Source organism: Marmota monax, unplaced genomic scaffold (assembly GCF_021218885.2).
Source record: "Marmota monax isolate L192 unplaced genomic scaffold, Marmota_monax_Labrador192_F-V1.1 WCK01_AAM20220418_F8-fsc00101, whole genome shotgun sequence".
NCBI classification, from domain to species: Eukaryota; Metazoa; Chordata; class Mammalia; order Rodentia; family Sciuridae; genus Marmota; species Marmota monax.
Genome location: NW_026692786.1, coordinates 2,894,380 through 2,913,876, shown reverse-complemented (window position 1 = coordinate 2,913,876; position 19,497 = coordinate 2,894,380). Strand labels below are relative to the sequence as shown.

General features: G+C 42.2%; 1 protein-coding gene across 2 annotated transcripts in view; it reads right to left on the bottom strand.

The window, feature by feature from the left end:
• Rhpn2 (rhophilin Rho GTPase binding protein 2) overlaps positions 1–19,497 on the bottom strand; it is a 64,203-nt gene that overhangs the window by 21,195 nt on the left and 23,511 nt on the right. For both annotated transcript variants that reach the window (XM_046447954.2, XM_058580437.1), the window contains exons 3-6: positions 13,659–13,787; positions 10,732–10,807; positions 3,156–3,233; positions 2,709–2,833 (exon numbers count right to left, since the gene is read on the bottom strand). In XM_046447954.2, coding sequence (XP_046303910.1) covers positions 2,709–2,833; positions 3,156–3,233; positions 10,732–10,807; positions 13,659–13,787 — 408 coding nt within the window. The remainder of the gene's footprint in view (positions 1–2,708; positions 2,834–3,155; positions 3,234–10,731; positions 10,808–13,658; positions 13,788–19,497) is intronic.

Genomic DNA, 19,497 nt, shown 5'->3' with positions numbered 1-19,497 from the left:
GTGAATGGATAAATGCACTGTGGTACATCCAGACAGTGGAACATAACTCAGCACTAAAAGGACATGAGCTAGCAGGCCATGAAAAGACATGGTGTAAATTTAAGCACTTATCACTGAGTGAAAAAAGTCTATCTGGATATTCTAGGAAAGACAAAACTGTGGAGATTTTAAAAGATCAGTGGCTGACAGGAGTCAGGAAGGAGGGAAGAATAAATATGCACAGCACAGAGAACTTTCAGGACAGTGAAACTATTCTGCAGGATACCACAATGGTGACTGCATGTCATCATGCATTTGTCGAAACCCAGAAACTATACAACACCCAGAATGAACCCTAAGTAAACTCTGGGTGATAATGATATATTGTCAAGGTATGATCATCTAGCATAAGAAACCTACCACTGTGGTGGGGACACTGTTCCCATATTAGAACCAGGGATCCAGAGAAAACACTGTACTTTTTGCTCAATATGGTTATGAACATAAAAATAATAATAATATATATTTTTAAATGTACATATAAGCGATTGGATGCCCATGCCTATAACCAAGCTACTCAGAAGGCTGAGACAAGGGCATCAAGTTTGAGGCCAGCTTGTATAACCTAGTGAGACCATGTCTCAAAAAAAAAAAAAAAAAAAAAAAAAAAAAAAGAAGGAAAAGAAATGTGGCTTTTCCCTAAGTGAAATATAGACAGCAATCACTAACCCCTCATAATTCTTCCTGAAATTTAAAAGACTCAGGATTTTTTTTCCCCATATTTTTTTATTGGTGTATTGTAATTGTACATGATGGTGGGGTTCGTTGTCACACATTCACACCTGCACACAATACAATAATACCAATATCATTCCCCAGTATTCCCCCCTTTCCTCCCTCCCTCCTTCTGAGCCCTCTTCTACTCCACTGATCACCCTTCAATCCTCAAACCTCCACCTTTCTTTTATTTCATCCCCTCTAGCTTCCTCATAGAGAAAATATATGACTCTTGGCCTTCTGAGTCTTATTTTGCTGAGCATGATATTCTTAAGTTCCATCCATTTTCCTGCAGATGAAATCATTTCATTTTTTCTTTATGGTTGAATAAACTCCCTTGTGTGTATATGTATGTATGTGTATATATATATATATATCATCAGTGGATGAATGGATAAAGAAAATATGGTATGTATGTGTATATATATATATATGACACCTAGGCTGGTTCCATACTTTGGCTATTGTGAATTGTGCTGCTATAAACATGGGAGTGCATGTATCCCTATAGTAAGATGCCTTTAAATACCAAGGAGTGGTACAGCTGGGTTATGTACTGGTTCCATTCCTTGTCTTTTTTTTTTTTTTCTGTACCTGGGAATGAACCCAGAGGCGTTTAGCCACATCCCCAGCCCCATTTTTATATTTTATTTAGAAACAGGGTCTTGCTGACTTGCTTGGGGCCTCGGTAAATTGCTGAGACTGGCTATGAACTCAAGATCCTCGTGCTTCAGCCTCCTATTCCTAATCTTCTGAGGAACCTCTCTACTGATGTCCACAGTGGTTGTACTAATTCACAATCCCACCAACAGTGTAACTGTGTTCCTTTATCTGCACATCCTCTCCAGCATTTATTATTGTTTGCCTTCTTGATGGCTGCCATTCTAACTGGAGTTATGCTCAGGATTTTTTAAAACTCATGCTTCAAATCAAGAGGTAGGCAGGAAGCTTGTTCTTAATTCAAGACGAGAAAGAAGCCACTATTGCCTTCTCACTCAAATGGGAAGCCAACCGCACTTTTTTCCAAAGTCATCTGCATGTTCTTCCCAAAGGGAAGGCATTGGCCGTATTCTATCCATTGTGGTAAAATTTTATGCTGACCACGCCCTTTAGCCCACACTGCATGTATACTTAAGAGAAGAGACCCAGTTTTTCCAAAGTAGAGAAACCATATTGATCTTTGAAAATGTCATTATGGAAAAGAATCAGATATTCTATTTCAGTTTTTTAAAATCTATTTTTGATTGCCGCTAGGACAAAACCCAATTCCCTCCCTTCTAAGACAGAAACTGACTCAGAGCCCTGCTGTTTCCCCAATGACATAATGAGCATTAAAAAAAAGAAAAAAAAAAAAAAAAACACTTCTCTGATCACAAGTTCAAAGTCAGCCTCAGCAACTTACCAAGACCCTGTCTCAAAATAAAAAATAAAAAAAGGGCTGGTGATGTGCCTCAGTGGTTAAGTGCCTCGGCTTCAATCCTTGGTACAAAAAAAAAAAGAAAGAAAGAAAAAGAAAAGAAAAGAAAAGAAAAAAAAGCTTCTTCTTGGCTCACTTATTTTGAAACATTCAAGGCCTTCCTCCCTTGGGTCCCCATCAGAACTAAATAATAGCTAGGCACAGGCCTGTAATCCCAGCAACTTGGGAGACTGAGTGAGGCAGGAGGATTTCATGTTTGAGGTCAGCCTCAGCAATTTAGTGAGACCCTAAGCAACTTAGAGAGGCCTGTCTCAAAATAAAAAATAAAAGGAAAGGGATGGGGATTTACCTCAGTGGCAAAATACTCCTGAGTTCAATCCCTAATACCAAAAAAAAATGAATAAATAATAAATAAATAAATAAATAAATACCAATTTATTTACCTTCCACCACAGAGTCTGCTGTCTCAATGTCATCTATGATAGGTGCTAAGGGTCCTAACCTGGGAAAGGACATGCAGACCACAGGCACCTACCAGGTAAACAAGAGCCCCATCTGGCGAGTATGCGGGAAGAATCTACTCTCCACAAATCCCAGCTGGATGAAGTATGACATCAATAGTTCAACACCTGCCGTATCCCGGCTGGGTGTCCTGCAAGCCTACAAGGAAGACAGCAGAGAGGTGAGCAGGAGAGTACCACCTGTAGAAACAGGTGCCTCCAACTATTTCTGTGATGTGTGGGACCCTTCGCTGGTATCATGAACTCTAGGAGGTCAGGAACCCTGGGATCCAGGCCCAGGCAGGACAATGGGCAGGTCTCTCCAGTACTAGGGTGCTGCAGGTGGAATTCCAACAGCCCCTCCCCCATCATCCCCAACCATCCTGGATTTTCTAAGACTACACCCGTGCGGTCACAGGATGGGCAGAAGATTCAGCAAGCTCAAGCAGCTGTCCTCCAGCTCTGCTGCACAGAAAACTTACCTGTCTCAGATCCATAAGATCTGCAATTTCATCTTCATATAAATAGCCATCTTCACTGTAATGTTCCAGGATAAAATCCTTCAAGAAAAATAAGATAAGGCAGAGGAATCGTGAGTTTGAGGCCAGCCTCAGCAACTTAGTGAGACCCTGTCTCAAACTAAAGAAATAAAAAAGACTGGGGTGTAGATCAGTGGTAAAGTGCCCTAAATTCAATCCCAGAACCTTAAAAAAAAAAAAAAAAAGGATGTAAGATTCTGCAGGGAACCTTTGAGAGCTCTGGTACTTCCATGAACAAAAACAACCCAGTGAGACCTCTAAACCCCTAAATGGATCCAGAACATCCCAGTGTTTGACAACTGCTCAAAGTTCATTCAGTTATTTAACAAACATTAATGGGCACTTTCTATGTACCAGGCAGTGTTCAAAGATCTGGCCTCCCATGGAGCTCAGATTCTCCCAACACAGACAATAGTGATAGGCATGAAAATAAATAAACTAGGGGCTGGGGTTGTAGCTCAGTGATACAGGGCTTGCCTAACATGTGTGAAGCCCCGGATTTGATCCTTAGCACAGCATAAAAATAATAAATAAAATAAACACAGGTAGTGTCCATCTACAACTAAAAAAATTTTTAAATTATAATAAAGCAAATTTCTTTAAAAATAAATAAACAAATAAGCTATATGGTACACAGTCGACTATTCCTTACTGAACCACTTGGGACCATTAGTGTTTCTGGCTTTACTTCCCCCACCCCCCAGCCCAGATTTTGGAATATTTGTGTATACATAATGAGATATCTTGAGAATGGGAGCCAAGTCTAAATATACACCTTTTACACACAGCTTAAAGGTAATTTTACACAATATTTTAAAATAATTAATTTTGTATATGAAACAAAGTTTCTACTTGTGACATCATGAAGGTACAGAATCTGTACCTCTGCACTGTAGGGATGGTTGACCTGTATCAGAAGAAATTAAATATTATAGGAACAAAAGTAAGAATCATGTGAGGGGCAGGGAGAATGATCCTGCCGAGCATCCTCCCTAAGCGCTGGCTCTCGCTGGCTATAAGAGAAGCTGGTAAGATAACTGTTCACTTCTTTCCCCTAGTGACTGAGATATTCTCTGTAGTATATACTTCAAACTCCTCCTGTTTTAGCATGTGCAATGCAGAGAGACACACACATGCAAATGGGTTTGTACTGAATACAACTTAGCTATATAGCAAACATTTTCACAGGCCAAAAAATATTATATAACATGACTTTTAATGGTTCTGTATCCCCCAATGAAATAAGTATACAATTCAAGTATTCGACAAGTAAACTGATCACTAGCTATGTGCTAGTCAAATGTACTAAGATTTTACTTTACTTTCACTTGTTAAAATACCAAAGTTGGGGCTGGGGTTGTGGCTTAGTGGTAGAGCGCTCACCTACAATATGCGGGGCCCTGAGTGAGATTCCTCAGCACCACATAAAAATTAATGCATGAAATAAAGGTATCGTGTCCAACTACAACTTAAAAATAATTTCTTTAAAGAAAAAGATACCAAAGTTGTTTCCAATTTTTTACAATTAAAGATAACACTATGATGATCATCAGTGTGCACATCTCTGACTAGTTTCTCAAAACAAATCCCCAAAGATGTCTTGCAGTGTCCAAGGAAATGAAGTTTCTTTAATTTTGAATTAAAAAATTAAATTTTTGCACCTCAAAGGCTGAGGCAGGAGGATCACAAGTTCAAAGCCAGCCTTAGCAACTTAGTGAGGCCCTGTTTCAAAATTTCAACAGCTAAACAAAAATTTTAAAAGTAAATAAAAAGAACGGGGGAGGAGCTGGGAATGTGGCTCAAGTGGTAGCTCGCTCGCCTAGCATGCGTGAGGCACTGGGTTCGAGCCTCAGCACCACATAAAAAAAAATAAATAAATAAAGATGTTGTGTCCACCTAAAACTAAAAAGTAAATTAAAAGAAAAAAAATAATGGGGGAGGTGGCTCAGTGGTTAAGTGCCCCTGGGTTTAACTCCTGCCCCATACCAAAAGGAAATTTTTGTAACTTAGTTATTTTTATACAACTTCTTCTTTCCTCTTTTTTTTTTTTTTTTTTGTCCTGGTGAGATACTGTTGCCAAATAGACTCAAACTCCTGGACTCCAGGGATCCTCCAACCTCAGCCTCCTGAGCAGCTGGATCTTTGCATGCACTACCACAGCATGCTCAAAACTTGTCCTATTGTCTTATGATGCTGTCACAGATTTTCTTCATGACAAAGTGGTGATGTTTAGAATCAACTCCTCTACTAATGTAATGACCATTTGTAAAATTTGAAATAGTTTTTAAATACTGTATTGTTGGTGACATTAATTAAGGTGAGCAAGATCTGCAGGACAAAGGTGATCTGGAGCTCCACACAGAGAGTCCTGAAAGCAGGACCAGCACTTTTCTAGGAGACGCTCAGGCACGAGGACCATTTCCTTTACAAAGTCAATAATGAAAAAACCTAATATTCTTCTTTTCTTAAACAATCAATAACTAGTTGGATAAATATAATAGCAATATTATATAGGAATATCTTTTATAAAAGTACAGTATTTCTAGGGATAAAATTAATTTAATTAAGCTGACAACTATTAGACTTTACTGAAGGACATGAGCTATTTCATTATTTCTTTCACTTATTCATTAAATCATTTCCGAAAAAGATAGACATGGTCCCTACCCATATAAGTTTTCTTTTTGTTGTTGTTTTTGGGTTTTTTTTTTTTTTTGCAGTACTGGGGATTGAACCCAAGTACTTGACCATGCTAAGCAAGCACTCTACCACTGAGCTATATTCCCAATCTTCTTTATTTTATTTTGAGACTGGTCTCACTAAGTTGCCCAGGCTAGTTTTAAACTTATGATCCTCCTGCCTCAGCTTCCCAAACAGCCAGGATTACAGATGTTTGCCACCATGCCCAGCCTTACCCCCCACAACATTTGTTGTTTGTTAATTGGATATGTTTTGTTCACAAAGAAAAATGTGCAATTCTGTGAAGATGGACTTTTGTCCAAATTAATGTATGAGTTAATTAAATTTCAATCAAGACTCAAAAGTGCTGCTTTGGGGGGAATTTGACGAAATGTCAAAGCAAAAATGTGGGTGTAAAAGCTAAGAAAGTTTGGAAAATTAAAGTCATAAAGGAGGCTTGTTCTACTTGATGCTAAAGTGAGCCATAGGCAGACCTTAGTATATTTGAGAAGCAGGTAATTAACAAAAGCCTGCAACTTCCCCAAAGGAACAGAAAAGGCAATTGTCATTCTTAGTTCTGGGACAGACTCACTCTACAGAGCCAGGCTGGCTCTCTAACCCTGGAGGGTTAATCTGGCTGAGCTTCAGTTTCCTCAGATGTGAAACAGGATAATGTCTAGCACTCAGGCTGCAGTGGACTATGCTTAGTAGTTTCCCCATAAAAACGAAGAAAGGATGGCATATCCACATCAGGTCCAGGCAGGATGGCACGCATCAGCAGTGCTAGTGATGAGAATGTAATGCAGGGATTATTATTATAATAGTGGTGTGGGCAGAGTTAAAGAATGGTGCCAAACTCCTGAAGTCATTCGAATAGAACCCCAGGACTGGGAACATAACTCAGTGGGAAAGGACTTGCTTAGCATGCTCTTGCCCCTGAATTCTATGCCCAGCATACAAAAGGGCAGGGGTGGGGGTGGATTAAGCCCCATAAACTGGAGAGCCCAGATGTAGAAGCAGCTACACTGGCAACCTAGGTGGGCACCAAATAAACCTTGGGGTAGGGTATCTTTTGCATAGAGAATGCAAAAGGCAGCTGAAGGAGACAGGGAAAATGTGACTTCCCTCTGCTCCCACCCTGGGATCTCCTGCTGGTGCTCCTCCCTCTTGACCACAGAGAAAAGAAAGCTACAGCAAGAGGCTGGCATGGAGTGGGAGGGGAGCAAGAGGTGGGGGTAGGGAAGAGACACCATCAAGCACTGCAGAAACTCTGTCCTTAATAGACACGTCTCTTCCGACCTTCACAAAGCAGGACACTGTTAGAGGAAGAAACCAAAGTGTCCAAACGATAGGTAAGTACTAAGCAAGTCACATAGCTAAGTAGGGAGGATCTTTATGTGTCTTGGTATTTTCTGAATGTTCTGCAATAATGGTCTTAATTAGAGTGAAGAGGAGGAGGAGGAAGAAGAAGAGGAAGAAACAGAAGGAAGAGGAAGAGGAGAAGCAGCAGTAGCAGCAGCAGCAGCAGCTCCATTTAAAGCAAAAACAAGCCAGGCATGGTGATGCACACCTGGAATCCTAGCTACTCAGAAGGCTGAGGCTGAGGCAGGTCACAGATCTGAGGCCAGCCTGGGCGACTTAGAACCTGTTTCAATAAAAATAAATAGGGCTGGGGATGTAGCTCAGAGGCATAGAGCTTGCCTAGTGTGAGACCCTGGGTTCAATCTCCAGTAAAGATAAAACAAAAAGGAAAGCAAACAGACAAATAAAACCTCAAATTCTCTGGAAAAGGCATGCATTTTGATAATTTTAGTTGCTGCTGCTTTTGTTTTTTGTGGTGCAGGGATTGAATCCAGGGCCCTGTGTATTCTAGGCAAGCATCTGCCTCTGAGCTACACCAGCAGGCCTGATGATGCTTTCTAAAGCAGCCATTTTAAAGCCCATGTCTTTAAAACAGAATAAAATTACGTCATGAGGGCTGGGGTTGTGGCTCAGTGGGAGAGCACTTGCCTAGCACGGGTGAGGCCCTGGATTCGATCCTCAGCACCACATTAAAACAAACAAATAAATAAAGGTTAAATTCCTTTAAAAAAAAAAAAAATCACATCATGAAGCTTTCCTGACCTTAAACCTCCCATGGACACATGTCAGATTTGAAATGGAATGGCCCTGACAAAGTCCACTGAACAACTTCTGTGTTGCTTGTTTCTCTCAAATACAAATGTGGAAGGGAGAATATAGAAAGTCCCCAAACTTTCTCATTTTTGGATGACTGACATTTGCAGCGTCCCTTTTCAGATAAAATGACATGGTTGGAAGCCTCACTGAATGGTAATTGGCTATGCCCACAGCATGTGATTTTTTTTTTTTTTCCACTTGCTTTAATGTGGAATTCAGCAACATGACCTATTTGGATCCTTGCAGATGCCCCAAACATTCCTAAGTTTCTCCAAGAGAGTCTCCTTTAAAATGTCCACATTCTTTTTAACTCTGGCACCGGGCAACAGACAAATTAAATCTTAAGAAAAAAAAAATTGTAGAAATGCAACTTTTCTACAAATACAGGGATTATCTTGAGTCCCATAGAGCAGTGGCAAATCACATCTCAAAAGTTCAGACGGGCTGTGAAAAGCTGGCATAAAGAGGCTGATCCTAAACAGTTTTCTACCCAGAAAATCAACTTTTTGGTCAATCTGAACCCTGAAATACCACCAATTGCCTTTCTCCAACTCGAATAAAAACTCCAAACTCACGGAAACCTGACCCTAAATTTAAACAAAGGCAGCAGTCAAAAGACGCTGGGTAGCCAGCACGGTGGCACACGCCTGTAATCCCAGCAGCTCAGGAGACTGAGGAGGGCTGGGGATGTGGCTCCATGGTCAAGTGCCCCCGAGTTCAATCCCCTGTAACAACAACAACAACAAAAAGACCCTGAGTAAAGGGACGTGTATATCATGTGACTCATAGCCTCTGTTTAAGAAGAGGTCAAGTGCAGTTGCTTTCAAAGTATTAATCCACTGCTTTTAAAAGACAAATTCTGGCTGGACATGGTGGTGCACTGTAATCTCAGCTACTCCTGCAGAGGCTGTGGCAGGAGGATCACAAGTTTGAGGCCAGCCTTAGCAACTTATTGAGCCTCTGTCTCAAAATAAAACAAAAAGGGCTGGGGATGTAGCTAGTGGTAAAGCACCCCTGGTTCAATCTCCAGTACTGTGGTAAAAATTAATTCTATAGTGGCCAAAATGCCATGATCATTTTTTTTCTTAACTAATAATAGTACAAAATGAATCAACGAACAGGATTAGTAAGGAAAGAAACATCATTCTTTGAAGCATTTTTTTTACAATGCTGGGTTTAATTCCTATCCCTTGAATCTGTACTGGAAAGCTCAGAGATAGATACTACCTTATACCTTATACCTCATCTCCTAAACAGCAGATGGAGGTGAGTCATTAAATCTCAAACTGAACATGGAGTTGGGGATATGGCTCAGTAGTAGTATAGCTGCTTAGCCTGCGAAAGTCCTGGGTTTAGTTCCCAGTACCAAAAAAACACCAAACTGTCTCGAGCCATCCATGGTCTGTGTGTGTGAGCTATGCACATTTGGGACTGGTCTGGCGTTACACGTTTTTTGGGCTGTGTGACCCATTTTTCTGTCGCTCTGCCTGTGATCCTACACAGTACCTGAGATGGGTGTGGCTTTCCAAGATGTCAATCAACCTGCTGACCACAAGACATCACCAAGCAAGACTCCATCTTTTGAAACCCAATCCCTTGCCTATTTGGGTGGAATATTCTATGAATGGCTTTTCCCCAATAAACAGGGGGATTTCAGGTGGACTCTCTCTCTTGCCTCTTGCCTCCCTTGCTCCCCTTGCCTTCCAGCGTGGGAGCTGACACCTGAGGTCTCAGAGGCGTCTTTGATCCACAAAAAAGGTATTTCTGTGTTTGTGTTTTGTTAGTTGCCAGCCCAGTCAGCTGGTGACACCAAACCTCAAACTGATGGACCTGGGGAAAGGAAGAATAATTAAATATTCTAGGTGTGGATGGTCTCCTGGCCCCAGTGTGGAAGCTCCATCTCTCTTGTATGACTCTAACAAAGATCTCTAGTGTCCTACCTGACCCCACACCCCCACCCCAGGACTCACAGGCCCCCAAGGTAAGGCTTGTGGCATCTCCAGGTGGCAATACAGTGACTGCTGCAGATCTACAAGTACCTACTGAATGAGAAAGGAGCTCAGAAACTCAAGAATCAGAGAGAAAAACCAAACCCCAAACTTGAGCTATTCAAGTATTTAAGGGTAGTGAATCGATATCTTTGATTTACTTTGAAATGCATCATAAAATAAAATGGACTGGTGGGCAGACACAGGGAGGCATAAATGGACAGGTGGGCAATAAAGCAAAATGTTACTGGTAGGATTCTTTCAGGATGACTGTAGGATTCTTTCAGTTTTTCTATAAGTTTCGAAGTTTTCCATGATACTATGTTGGGAGCTGGAGACTTTAGCCGTTCTTCCAAAAACATGGCCTTAATTGGTTACACAATTTAAGAAGAAAGGTACAACAGGGTACAATTCTTAAAATTCTAAAGGACACCCACCACAGACCCTCTTCCACTTGGCCTCCCGTGGAGGTCCATCTGGGATCCCAGCCCACCTTTTCCAGGTTCTCAGGAGGAGCTTCAGAAGTCAGCAAAGAAGAGAGCAAGTTAAGAGGAATGACTGACGGTTACCTGCAGACAGATATCACTGGCGCCTGGCCCAGTGGGCCTCAGACCACTGTGAGGAATACACAATTTCTTTTTTCCCATTTTAAACACTGAGGCCAAGTGCTTTACCTTGAGGACGACTGAAAAGTCGACGTCTTTGGTTTCCTTCAGGCCAAGAGGAATCAGAGGGATCATAAACGCCTCCCTACAAAGAGTACAACAAGGCATGTGAACACCCCAACCAGGCCACCTGGCACTCCACAGCCTCACCCCAGCAACCCAGCTCAGGTCCCCACTTCTGTCCTCACACCAGTCCACCACACAGCTAGCTGACAGGTTCCCGTTCCCTAAGGACAACTCGGGTCGTCCCCTTCCTTCAGTTCTTAAAATGGATTCCAGCCCCCCTGTGACAGCTGGATGCTGCAGCCTAACACACAAGACCCACCCCCACCCCACCAACTTGACCCTGGTTTATCCCTCCAGTCTCAACTTTCAGCGACCTGCCACATGCACTCACTGCTTCCCAGCCTGGGTACACCACCCGCTACGCTGGGCCTCCTTCTAATCTCCAAGCCTCCCTCCTCTCCCTCTCCTCACCACAGTGGGTCCCACCTGTCTAACTGCCCTCCAACACCCTACACACTCAACCCTGGGCTCCACATTTGGGGCTATTACAACAGGTGTCCCATTACCTACATAGAAAAGACTTTGCAGCCTGGGGCCCCATTTGACATCTAGGCACACTTAGCTCCCAGTCCAGGGTCAGCCTGCAGTCTCCACTTCACCTCCACCTCCTCTTCTGCCCCTACTGACCCCTCAGTCAACCTGCACTCAGGAGTGCTCCCTGAGCCTACATTCCTAGGGGCAGGGCCAGAAGGAAGTGAACAGGAAGCAGGCTGTGTTTAGCAAATAGGGATTTAGCTCCCTGAACTGTAACAGGAGACTGCCACAGGCTGCTTAGCCCAGCCCAGAGAGGAGGTCAGGAATGCTGGGCAGGGTGAGTGGACAATGCAGCTGTAATCTGAAACTGCCACTGTGGCACTGCTGTGCTAAAAGCAGGTGAGACCAAACCTTAGTACCTGGCTTCCCCAAAGCCTGCCAGGAAGGCTGGACCTGAAGGAGATTAAGGCAGGCCAAGCCTTCTTGCTCCTCCAGGGCTGGCGGCAAGGTCGGCTCTTCCCAAGACTCTCCAGGCAATGAGAAGAGTGACAGGTATCCTGAGGACTCCATCATCCCTAGTGTGGCGCTAACATGACTTTCTTTGTGACCTGAGCCTCCCTGAATTTTCTCATCTGTACGTGAGATCATTTCTTCCCTGCCTACCTCTAGAAGAGCTTCACAATCTACAGCACTCAGAAAGCAGCAACCTACTTTGAAAATAGCTACAATGAAGGGTGCAAATACAAGTTGTCATTTGGTATCTGCCCGTCTCTCCCCTCTCCCCAATAACACAGGGGAATCAAGAGAGGCCATTGTGGACTATGACTATACAGGGGTCTTAGAGGCATCTTTGTAAGAAAACCCTGCTTTTTTTTTTTTTTAAACAAAACAAAAAAATGGCCACTCTCCATTTATTACTGAAGTCTGAGTCCTGGAGGAATTTGGACCTTTTTGGTTAGGTATAGTGGCACATGCCTGTGATCCTAGCAATTTAGGAGGCTAAGACAGGAGGATCAAAGTTAAAAGCCAGCCTGGGCAACTCAGCAAAACCTCTGTCTCAAAATAAAAAATAAAAAGGGCTGGGGTGTAGCTCAACAGTAAAGCACCCCCCAGGTTTAATCCCTAGTACTAAAAGAAAACAACAACAAAAAAACCCTAACCTTGAAATTTTGGGGGGAAACACTGGAATTTAACACCAGAGGAGCGGCTAGGAGAACCTTCCATTCATTGCTGCCCTGACCGGGTTTTTGAAACTGCACTGGGAGCCCACAGGTAAACCAGCTGCGCACAGGACTGTCACTGAGGGAAGAGCAGCAGGACTCCAGACACCTGCTCTTGGCTCTCAGCTTGGAAAACAACCCAGGTGCCATGGGGAGGATTAGGGTCAGGAAATGCACGCTCCAAGGTGGCTCAAAATTCCCAAATGTCTTCCTTCTGTTAATCCAGGGAACTATTTTATTTTATGCCTGAGTTTCCCCTGGAGCTCACCCACCTAAGAAGCCTCACATCCCCACATGGCAAGTAAACCCTTCTTTGGAGGGCTCAGCTACTTCTTAATTAAAGATGAACATTTTTTTTCCCAAAAAAAATAGCTCACCCAGGGCAGAGAACTTTCTGAAGGCACACTTCAATAATCCACCTCCCATAAACATTCCCTGAGGAAACTCCAATACTTATTGTCATACATTTCTTAAGTGTCGCCACTGTACCATCTTCTAGGGGAACTCGGGCCACCTAACTTTGACATAAAATATCCCCCTTGGACTGGGGTTGTGGCTCAGCAGTAAAGTGCTCGCCTAGCATGTATGAGGCCCTGGGTCCCATCCTCATTTATTAAAAATAAATAATTTATTAAAAATAATTTATTAAAATAAATAAAGTTAAGGCATTGTGTCAACTAAAAAATAAATATATATAAAAAAAGATCCCCCTCAAGGCAGTTTCTACTTTTTTGCATTCTATCAACAGAGAGACCCAGGGCCAGGCCTTGTACTTGAAGAGAGTCTGGGAGGGCAAATGGCAGGGTAACCTTGTCCTCACCTGGCACATCAGCTATGGCCACCCACAGAAGCACCTGCAGGGCATCTTTACATCACAGCCACCACCCCAGCCCATGTGAAAGATGCCATCTCCCTGCTGGGACCCAGTGTTCTCTGTGTTCCAAGGGACCCCAGGTCAAACGCCCGTCTGTCCAACACTGTGGATATTTCCCAACAAACTCCCCAGGGTCATTGCTTTAACCCTTGTACCTGGTTCATCACCAAACCCAATCATCTCACTTCCCAAAACAGGGGCTGTCCTGTCCTTGGTGCACAACCCCCTACCCACCACCTCTCTGCGTCCCACCCTGGACACAGGTACACTCAGGCATCTGGATGACGCGCTGCCCCACTCACTCTGTGCTCTGATACACTCCCACTGAGATGTTGAGCCCCTCCAGCTCCTCCTTGAGCATCTGCAGGTCTGAGTTGACGAAGCTCAGCTCCAGGCGTACCTGCTCTCGCACCTTCTGGTTCGTGGCTACTCTGTTCAGAGAGAGAAGGGAGAGATGTGCCCTCAGCCAAGCACCCCACTGCCAGGTGAGCAGACCAACCCTCAATTCCTGCGGGGAAGCTCAGAGGGCTGCTTGCATTTGCTTGCTAGATGTGATCAGACAAGATGTCTCAGAGACCCTGGGCATCTGCCCCATCTGAAGACCCGCCAGCAAATGGAGCCGGGAACACAGTCAATAATGCTGCAAGCTGCCACATCCTAAGAGATCCCTGCAAAAAGTTACCCTTGAAAAGAATGACTGCCTCCAGTCACCCCCTAAAAGGCCATAAATTATCCCTTTAAATCAGGCACAGTCGCATGAGTCCCAGCACTAGGAAGGCTCAAGAAGGCAGATCACTTGAGCCCAGGAAATCAAGACCAGCCTGGGCAACAAGTGAGACCCCATCTCAAGAGACAAAAATACACAACAACAAAATTATCCTCTTACAAAGAAAACAGAGGACGAAGTAACACTTCCCAACTCATTCTATAAGGCTAGAATTACTGTGATCCAAAACAAAACAGGTCAATATCCTTCATGAACACCTATGCAAAAATCCTCAATAAACAGCAACCCAAACCAGCAACATATAAAAAGGATTATCTACCGTGATTTATTCCAGGATACAAGATTGGTCTAACATCTGAAAATCAACTCATGTAACACTATATTAGTAGAATAACACATGGTTAGCTGGGCCCAGTCGCATAGTAATTCCAGTGTTTTGGGAGGCTGAGCAGGAGGATCATGAGTTCAAAGCCAGCCTCAGCAACTTAGCAAGGCTCTAAGCAACTCAGTGAGACCCTGTCTCCAAATAAAATAAAAAAGGGGCTGGGGACATGGCTCAGTAGTTGAGTGCCCCTGGATTCAATCCCCAGTACCAAAAAACAAACAAACAAACAAACAAAAAACACATGGTTGTCTCAATAGATACAGCAAAAAGCATGTTAACAAAATCCCATGCAAATTCATGCTAACGTTTTTCAACAAACTATGAAAAATAAGAATTTACAAAAGCTGATAAAAGGTACCTACACAATCTGACAGCTAACATACTTAACAGTCAAAGACTGACTGCATTACTCTTCTGGATAAGGTAGAGATGTACGTTTTTGTCATTTCTCACAAACACTGTACTAGTAGTTCAAACCAGCAGCAATGAGGCAAGGAAAGAAATTAAAGGCTTCCAGATGAGAAAGGAAGAAATAAAACTGCCTTTATTCACAGTGGCCTTATCTTTTTTTTTTTTTTTTTTGGTACTAGGATTGAAACCAGGGCCCCTTGACCACTCCACCACATCCCCAGCACATTTTTGTATTTTATTTACAGACTGCATCTCATTGAGTTGCTGAGCACCTCGCTAAATTTCTGAGGCTGGCTTTGAACTCACAATCCTCCTGCCTCAGCCTCCAGAGCTGCTGGGATTACAGGCATTCACACCTCACCTGGCTGCCTTATCTTATATGTAGAAAATCCCAAGGCATCCATAAAACAAATGTTAGAACTAATAAATTTAGCAAGGTCACAGGGTACAATCAGTATGCAGAATTCAGAGCTGGGGTGTAGCTCAGTGGAACAGCATGTGCTTTAACATGTGCAAGGCCCTGGATTCAATCCCCAGCAACAAATAAATAAATAGAGACCACAAACACTCATGCAAATTAATTCTATTTCTATATCCTAGCAATAAACAACCTTAAAATGAAACTGAGAAAACCAATCTGTTCACAATAGCCATTTAACAAAAGTACAAGATCTGGACACTGAAAACTATGAAACATCACTGAGATATTACATGAACAGATATTCCACATTTAAGGATCAAAGACTCATTATTGTCAAGAGGTCAAGTCTCCCCAGCTGACTTCCTGACTCAATGCAATCCCAATCCAAATCCCCATAAGCATTTTTTTAAATATATTTTTTAGTTGTCAATGGACCTTTATTTTATTTATTTATATGCAATGCTTAGAATTGAACCCCGTGCCTCACACACACTAGGCAATTGCTCTGCCACCAAGCTACAACCCCAACCCTCCATAAGTTATTTTATTTTTTTTTTAGCAGAAATCATCAAGTAGATACTAAAATTTGTATGGAGACACAAAGAACCTAGAATAGCCACAACAATTTTGAAAAAAGAACAAAGTTGGAGGATTTGTGCTGTTTGATTTTAAAACTTGTTACAAACTCACAGTAATCAAGACAGGGTTGTACTGACATGAGGGGAGGTAATGAACCAGAAATAAATCCTTAGGCTTATGGCCAAATGATTTTGACAAACGTGCCTGGACAGTTAGAAGCGGGGGAAAGATAGTCTTTTTAACAACTGATGCTAAAGCAATTAGACATTCATAGTTATGTCCGGGTCCCCAAGACCACCCCCAGTGTTTTAGTCAGCTTTCTTCATCATTGTGATTGAAATACCTGACAAGAATAAATAGGGAGGAAAATTTTATTCTGGCTCACATTTTCAGAGGCTCAGTCCTTAGATGGCTGACTCCACAGCTTTGGGCCCAAAGTGAGACAGACATCATGGTGGAAGGGTGTGGTGGAGGAAAGCAGCTCAGGACATGGAACCACGAAGCAGAGGGGACAAAACAGAAACCCCAAAGGCACACCCCCACTGACCCACCTCCTCCAGCCACACCCTATCTGCCTATAGTTTCTACCTAGTTAATCTAGGTCAGTGGGTTAATTCATTGATTAGGTCACAACTCTCATAATCTCATCATTTCACTTCTGAATATGGCATTGTCTCACACATGAGTTTTCTGGGGACACCACACATCCCAACCATAATACCCAGGTTCAGCAATCGATTTGCTACCATGACTAGCAGAACTCGTTGCTTGGATTTATCACAGCAAAGAGATAACAAAGCAAAAGGGTGCGAGAGGTCTTGAAGGAAGGCTGGCACAGGCTTCTAAGAGTTCTCTCCCAGTAGAGTTATGCAGGTCACATTTAATTCCTCCAGTAATGAGCTGTGACAACACATATGAAATGCCATCTATCAGGAAAGCTCGTTTGAGATGCAGTATCCAGAACTTTTACCGGGGGCTGATCAAGCAGGCACCTCCACCTAGCAAAATTCCAAAATTCTAATTCCTGGAAGGGAAGGAGGTAGTTCCACACAACACATCACTTGTACAGTGTTGGAATGGTGAGCCACTCATATCAGACTGGGAGGATGGGAACCCTCCGAAAATCTAAGTTTCCAGCCACGAATCCAGAGCCAGTCTTGCCAAGAGGCCTGCCTAAGGATAGCAGTCTCAGGCCTGCAATGTGGATCCTTTACTGCACAATGGGAAAAAAGAAAAAGAAAAAAAGAGAGCCCATAACATGAACTTCACCTCTAAATCTTCTAGAAGAAAATAAAGGAGAAAATTTCATGACATTGGGTTGGATAAAATATTCTTACACACTGAGAGCATAATCCCAAGAGAAGAAACTGATGAAAAGTCACTGTCAAGTTTTAAAATCTGGGCTGGGGGTATGGCTCAAGCGGTAGCGCGCTCGCCTGGCATGCGTGCAGCCCAAGTTCAATCCTCAGCACCACATACAAACAAAGATGTTGTGTCCGCCGAAAACTGAAAAATAAATATTAAAAATTCTCTCTCTCACCCTCTCTCTCTCTCTTTAAAAAAAAAAAAAAGTTTTAAAATCTCTGCCTTTTAGGAGACACTATAAGAAAAAGGGACTGGGAATGTAGCTCAGAAGAAGAACATGTGCTTAGTACTTAGCATGTCTGAGCACCCAGATTTAAATCCCAACACACACACACACCACACACACACACACACACACGGAGAAGAGAATAAAGCCAAAGACCAAGAGAAAATATTTACAAATTGTATATCTAATAATTTGTATGCAGAATATATAAAGAGCTACACTAAATAATTCAAAAGATAATTTGGTATATTTTTTCAAATAGACAAAAGACCGGAATGGACATTTTACCAAAGAACATATATGAATAGCTAAAAGCACATGAAACTTATCATTAGTCATATCATATCATATCATTAGTCAGCAGAAGACTGCAAATTAAAACCATAATGAGACACCAATATACACCTACTACATTGGCTATGATTTAAAAAAAAAAGTCAGATAACAATAGCATCAGTGAAGACGTGGAGAAACTGAAGCCCTCATAAACCGCGGATGGTAAAAGGTAGAATCACTTTGGAAAACAGTTTGACAGTTATACAAAAACTTACCATGTAACCTAGCATTTTCACTCAAAGAATCGACATGAGACAAATAAAAATATGCATGTATCCAAAGACACGTATGTGAATATTCATAGTAGCCCAAAAAGCAGGAACAATCTAAATGTCCACTAGCTAGTAAAATCTAGTATACTTGGGGCTGGATTATAGCTTAATGGTAGAGCGCTTACCTTGCACGTTTGAGGAACTGGGTCTGATCCTCAGCAACACATAAAAATAAATAAAATAAAATGAAGGTATTATTTCTATCTACAACTAAGAAAATAGTTTTAAAAAAGGCTTTTAAAAAAATTTGGTATACTCACATGGTGTATACATAGAATGGAACAGCATTCAGCAATATATAGCAACAAACTTTACTGAAGGTTTTTTTTTTTTTTATTATTACTGCTTTTTTTTTTTTTTTTTTTTTTTTTGTACGGGGGATTGAACTCAGGGCCACTGCACCACTGAGCTACATCCCAACCCTGTTTTGTATTTTATGTACAGACAGGGTCTCAGTGAGTTGCTCAGGGCCTCACTTTTGCTGAGGCTGGCTTTGAACTCGTTATCCTCTCGCCTCAGCCTCCCGAGCTGCTGGATTACAGGTGTGCACCATTGCACCCAGCTTTATTAATGTTTGTTTGTTTTTTAGTTGTAGGTGGATACAATCCCTTTATTTTATTTTTATGTGGTGCTGAGGATCAAACCCAGTAGCTCAAGCGTGCTAAGTGAGCGCTCCACCACTGAGCCACAACCCCAGCCCCTATTAGTGCATTTTAATCATACAGAATAATGGGTTTTGTTGTGGCATATTAGAACATAGACATAAAATACTTTGATAATATCCACCCTGCATTCCTTCCATGACCTTCCTTTTCCTTTAATAGTCTCCCTTCTACTTTTATGTTGTCTTTTTCCTGTTGGTTTCCACATTTGGGAGAAAGCATGTGATACTTGGCTTTCTGAGACTGGCTTATTTTGTTCAACTGAGGACTTCTAATTCTATCCATTTTCCTGTAAATGGCATTATTTCATTCCATTATGTACATATACCATATTTTCTTTATCCTTCCACCCACTGGCAGATACCTGCGCTGATTTCGTAACTTGGCTAATGAGAATTGTACTACAAAAAACATGAGTGTTCAGGTGTTGCTATAGTATGCTGACTTTTTTACACGTTTTTCAAACACAGGTTTTTTTTTACACCTACTCAAAGACCTTACATTTTACAGATTAAGAATCACCTCAAAAATAACTATAAAATAATAACCAGGCATTGAGCCAGACCTATGATGAGCACATGTCCAGGAACCATCTCTTTGGGTGCTAATGTTGTTTTCATTTCATGGATGAAGAAACCTGAGGTTGATTAGCCGAGAGCTCCAGCCATCCAGAGAGACCGTATCTTACCATGCTCCCTCCTAAGCTGAGGAAAATCCAGCCCTGTCACCTGCTTGCTTTGCTCCCACCTGTCCATCT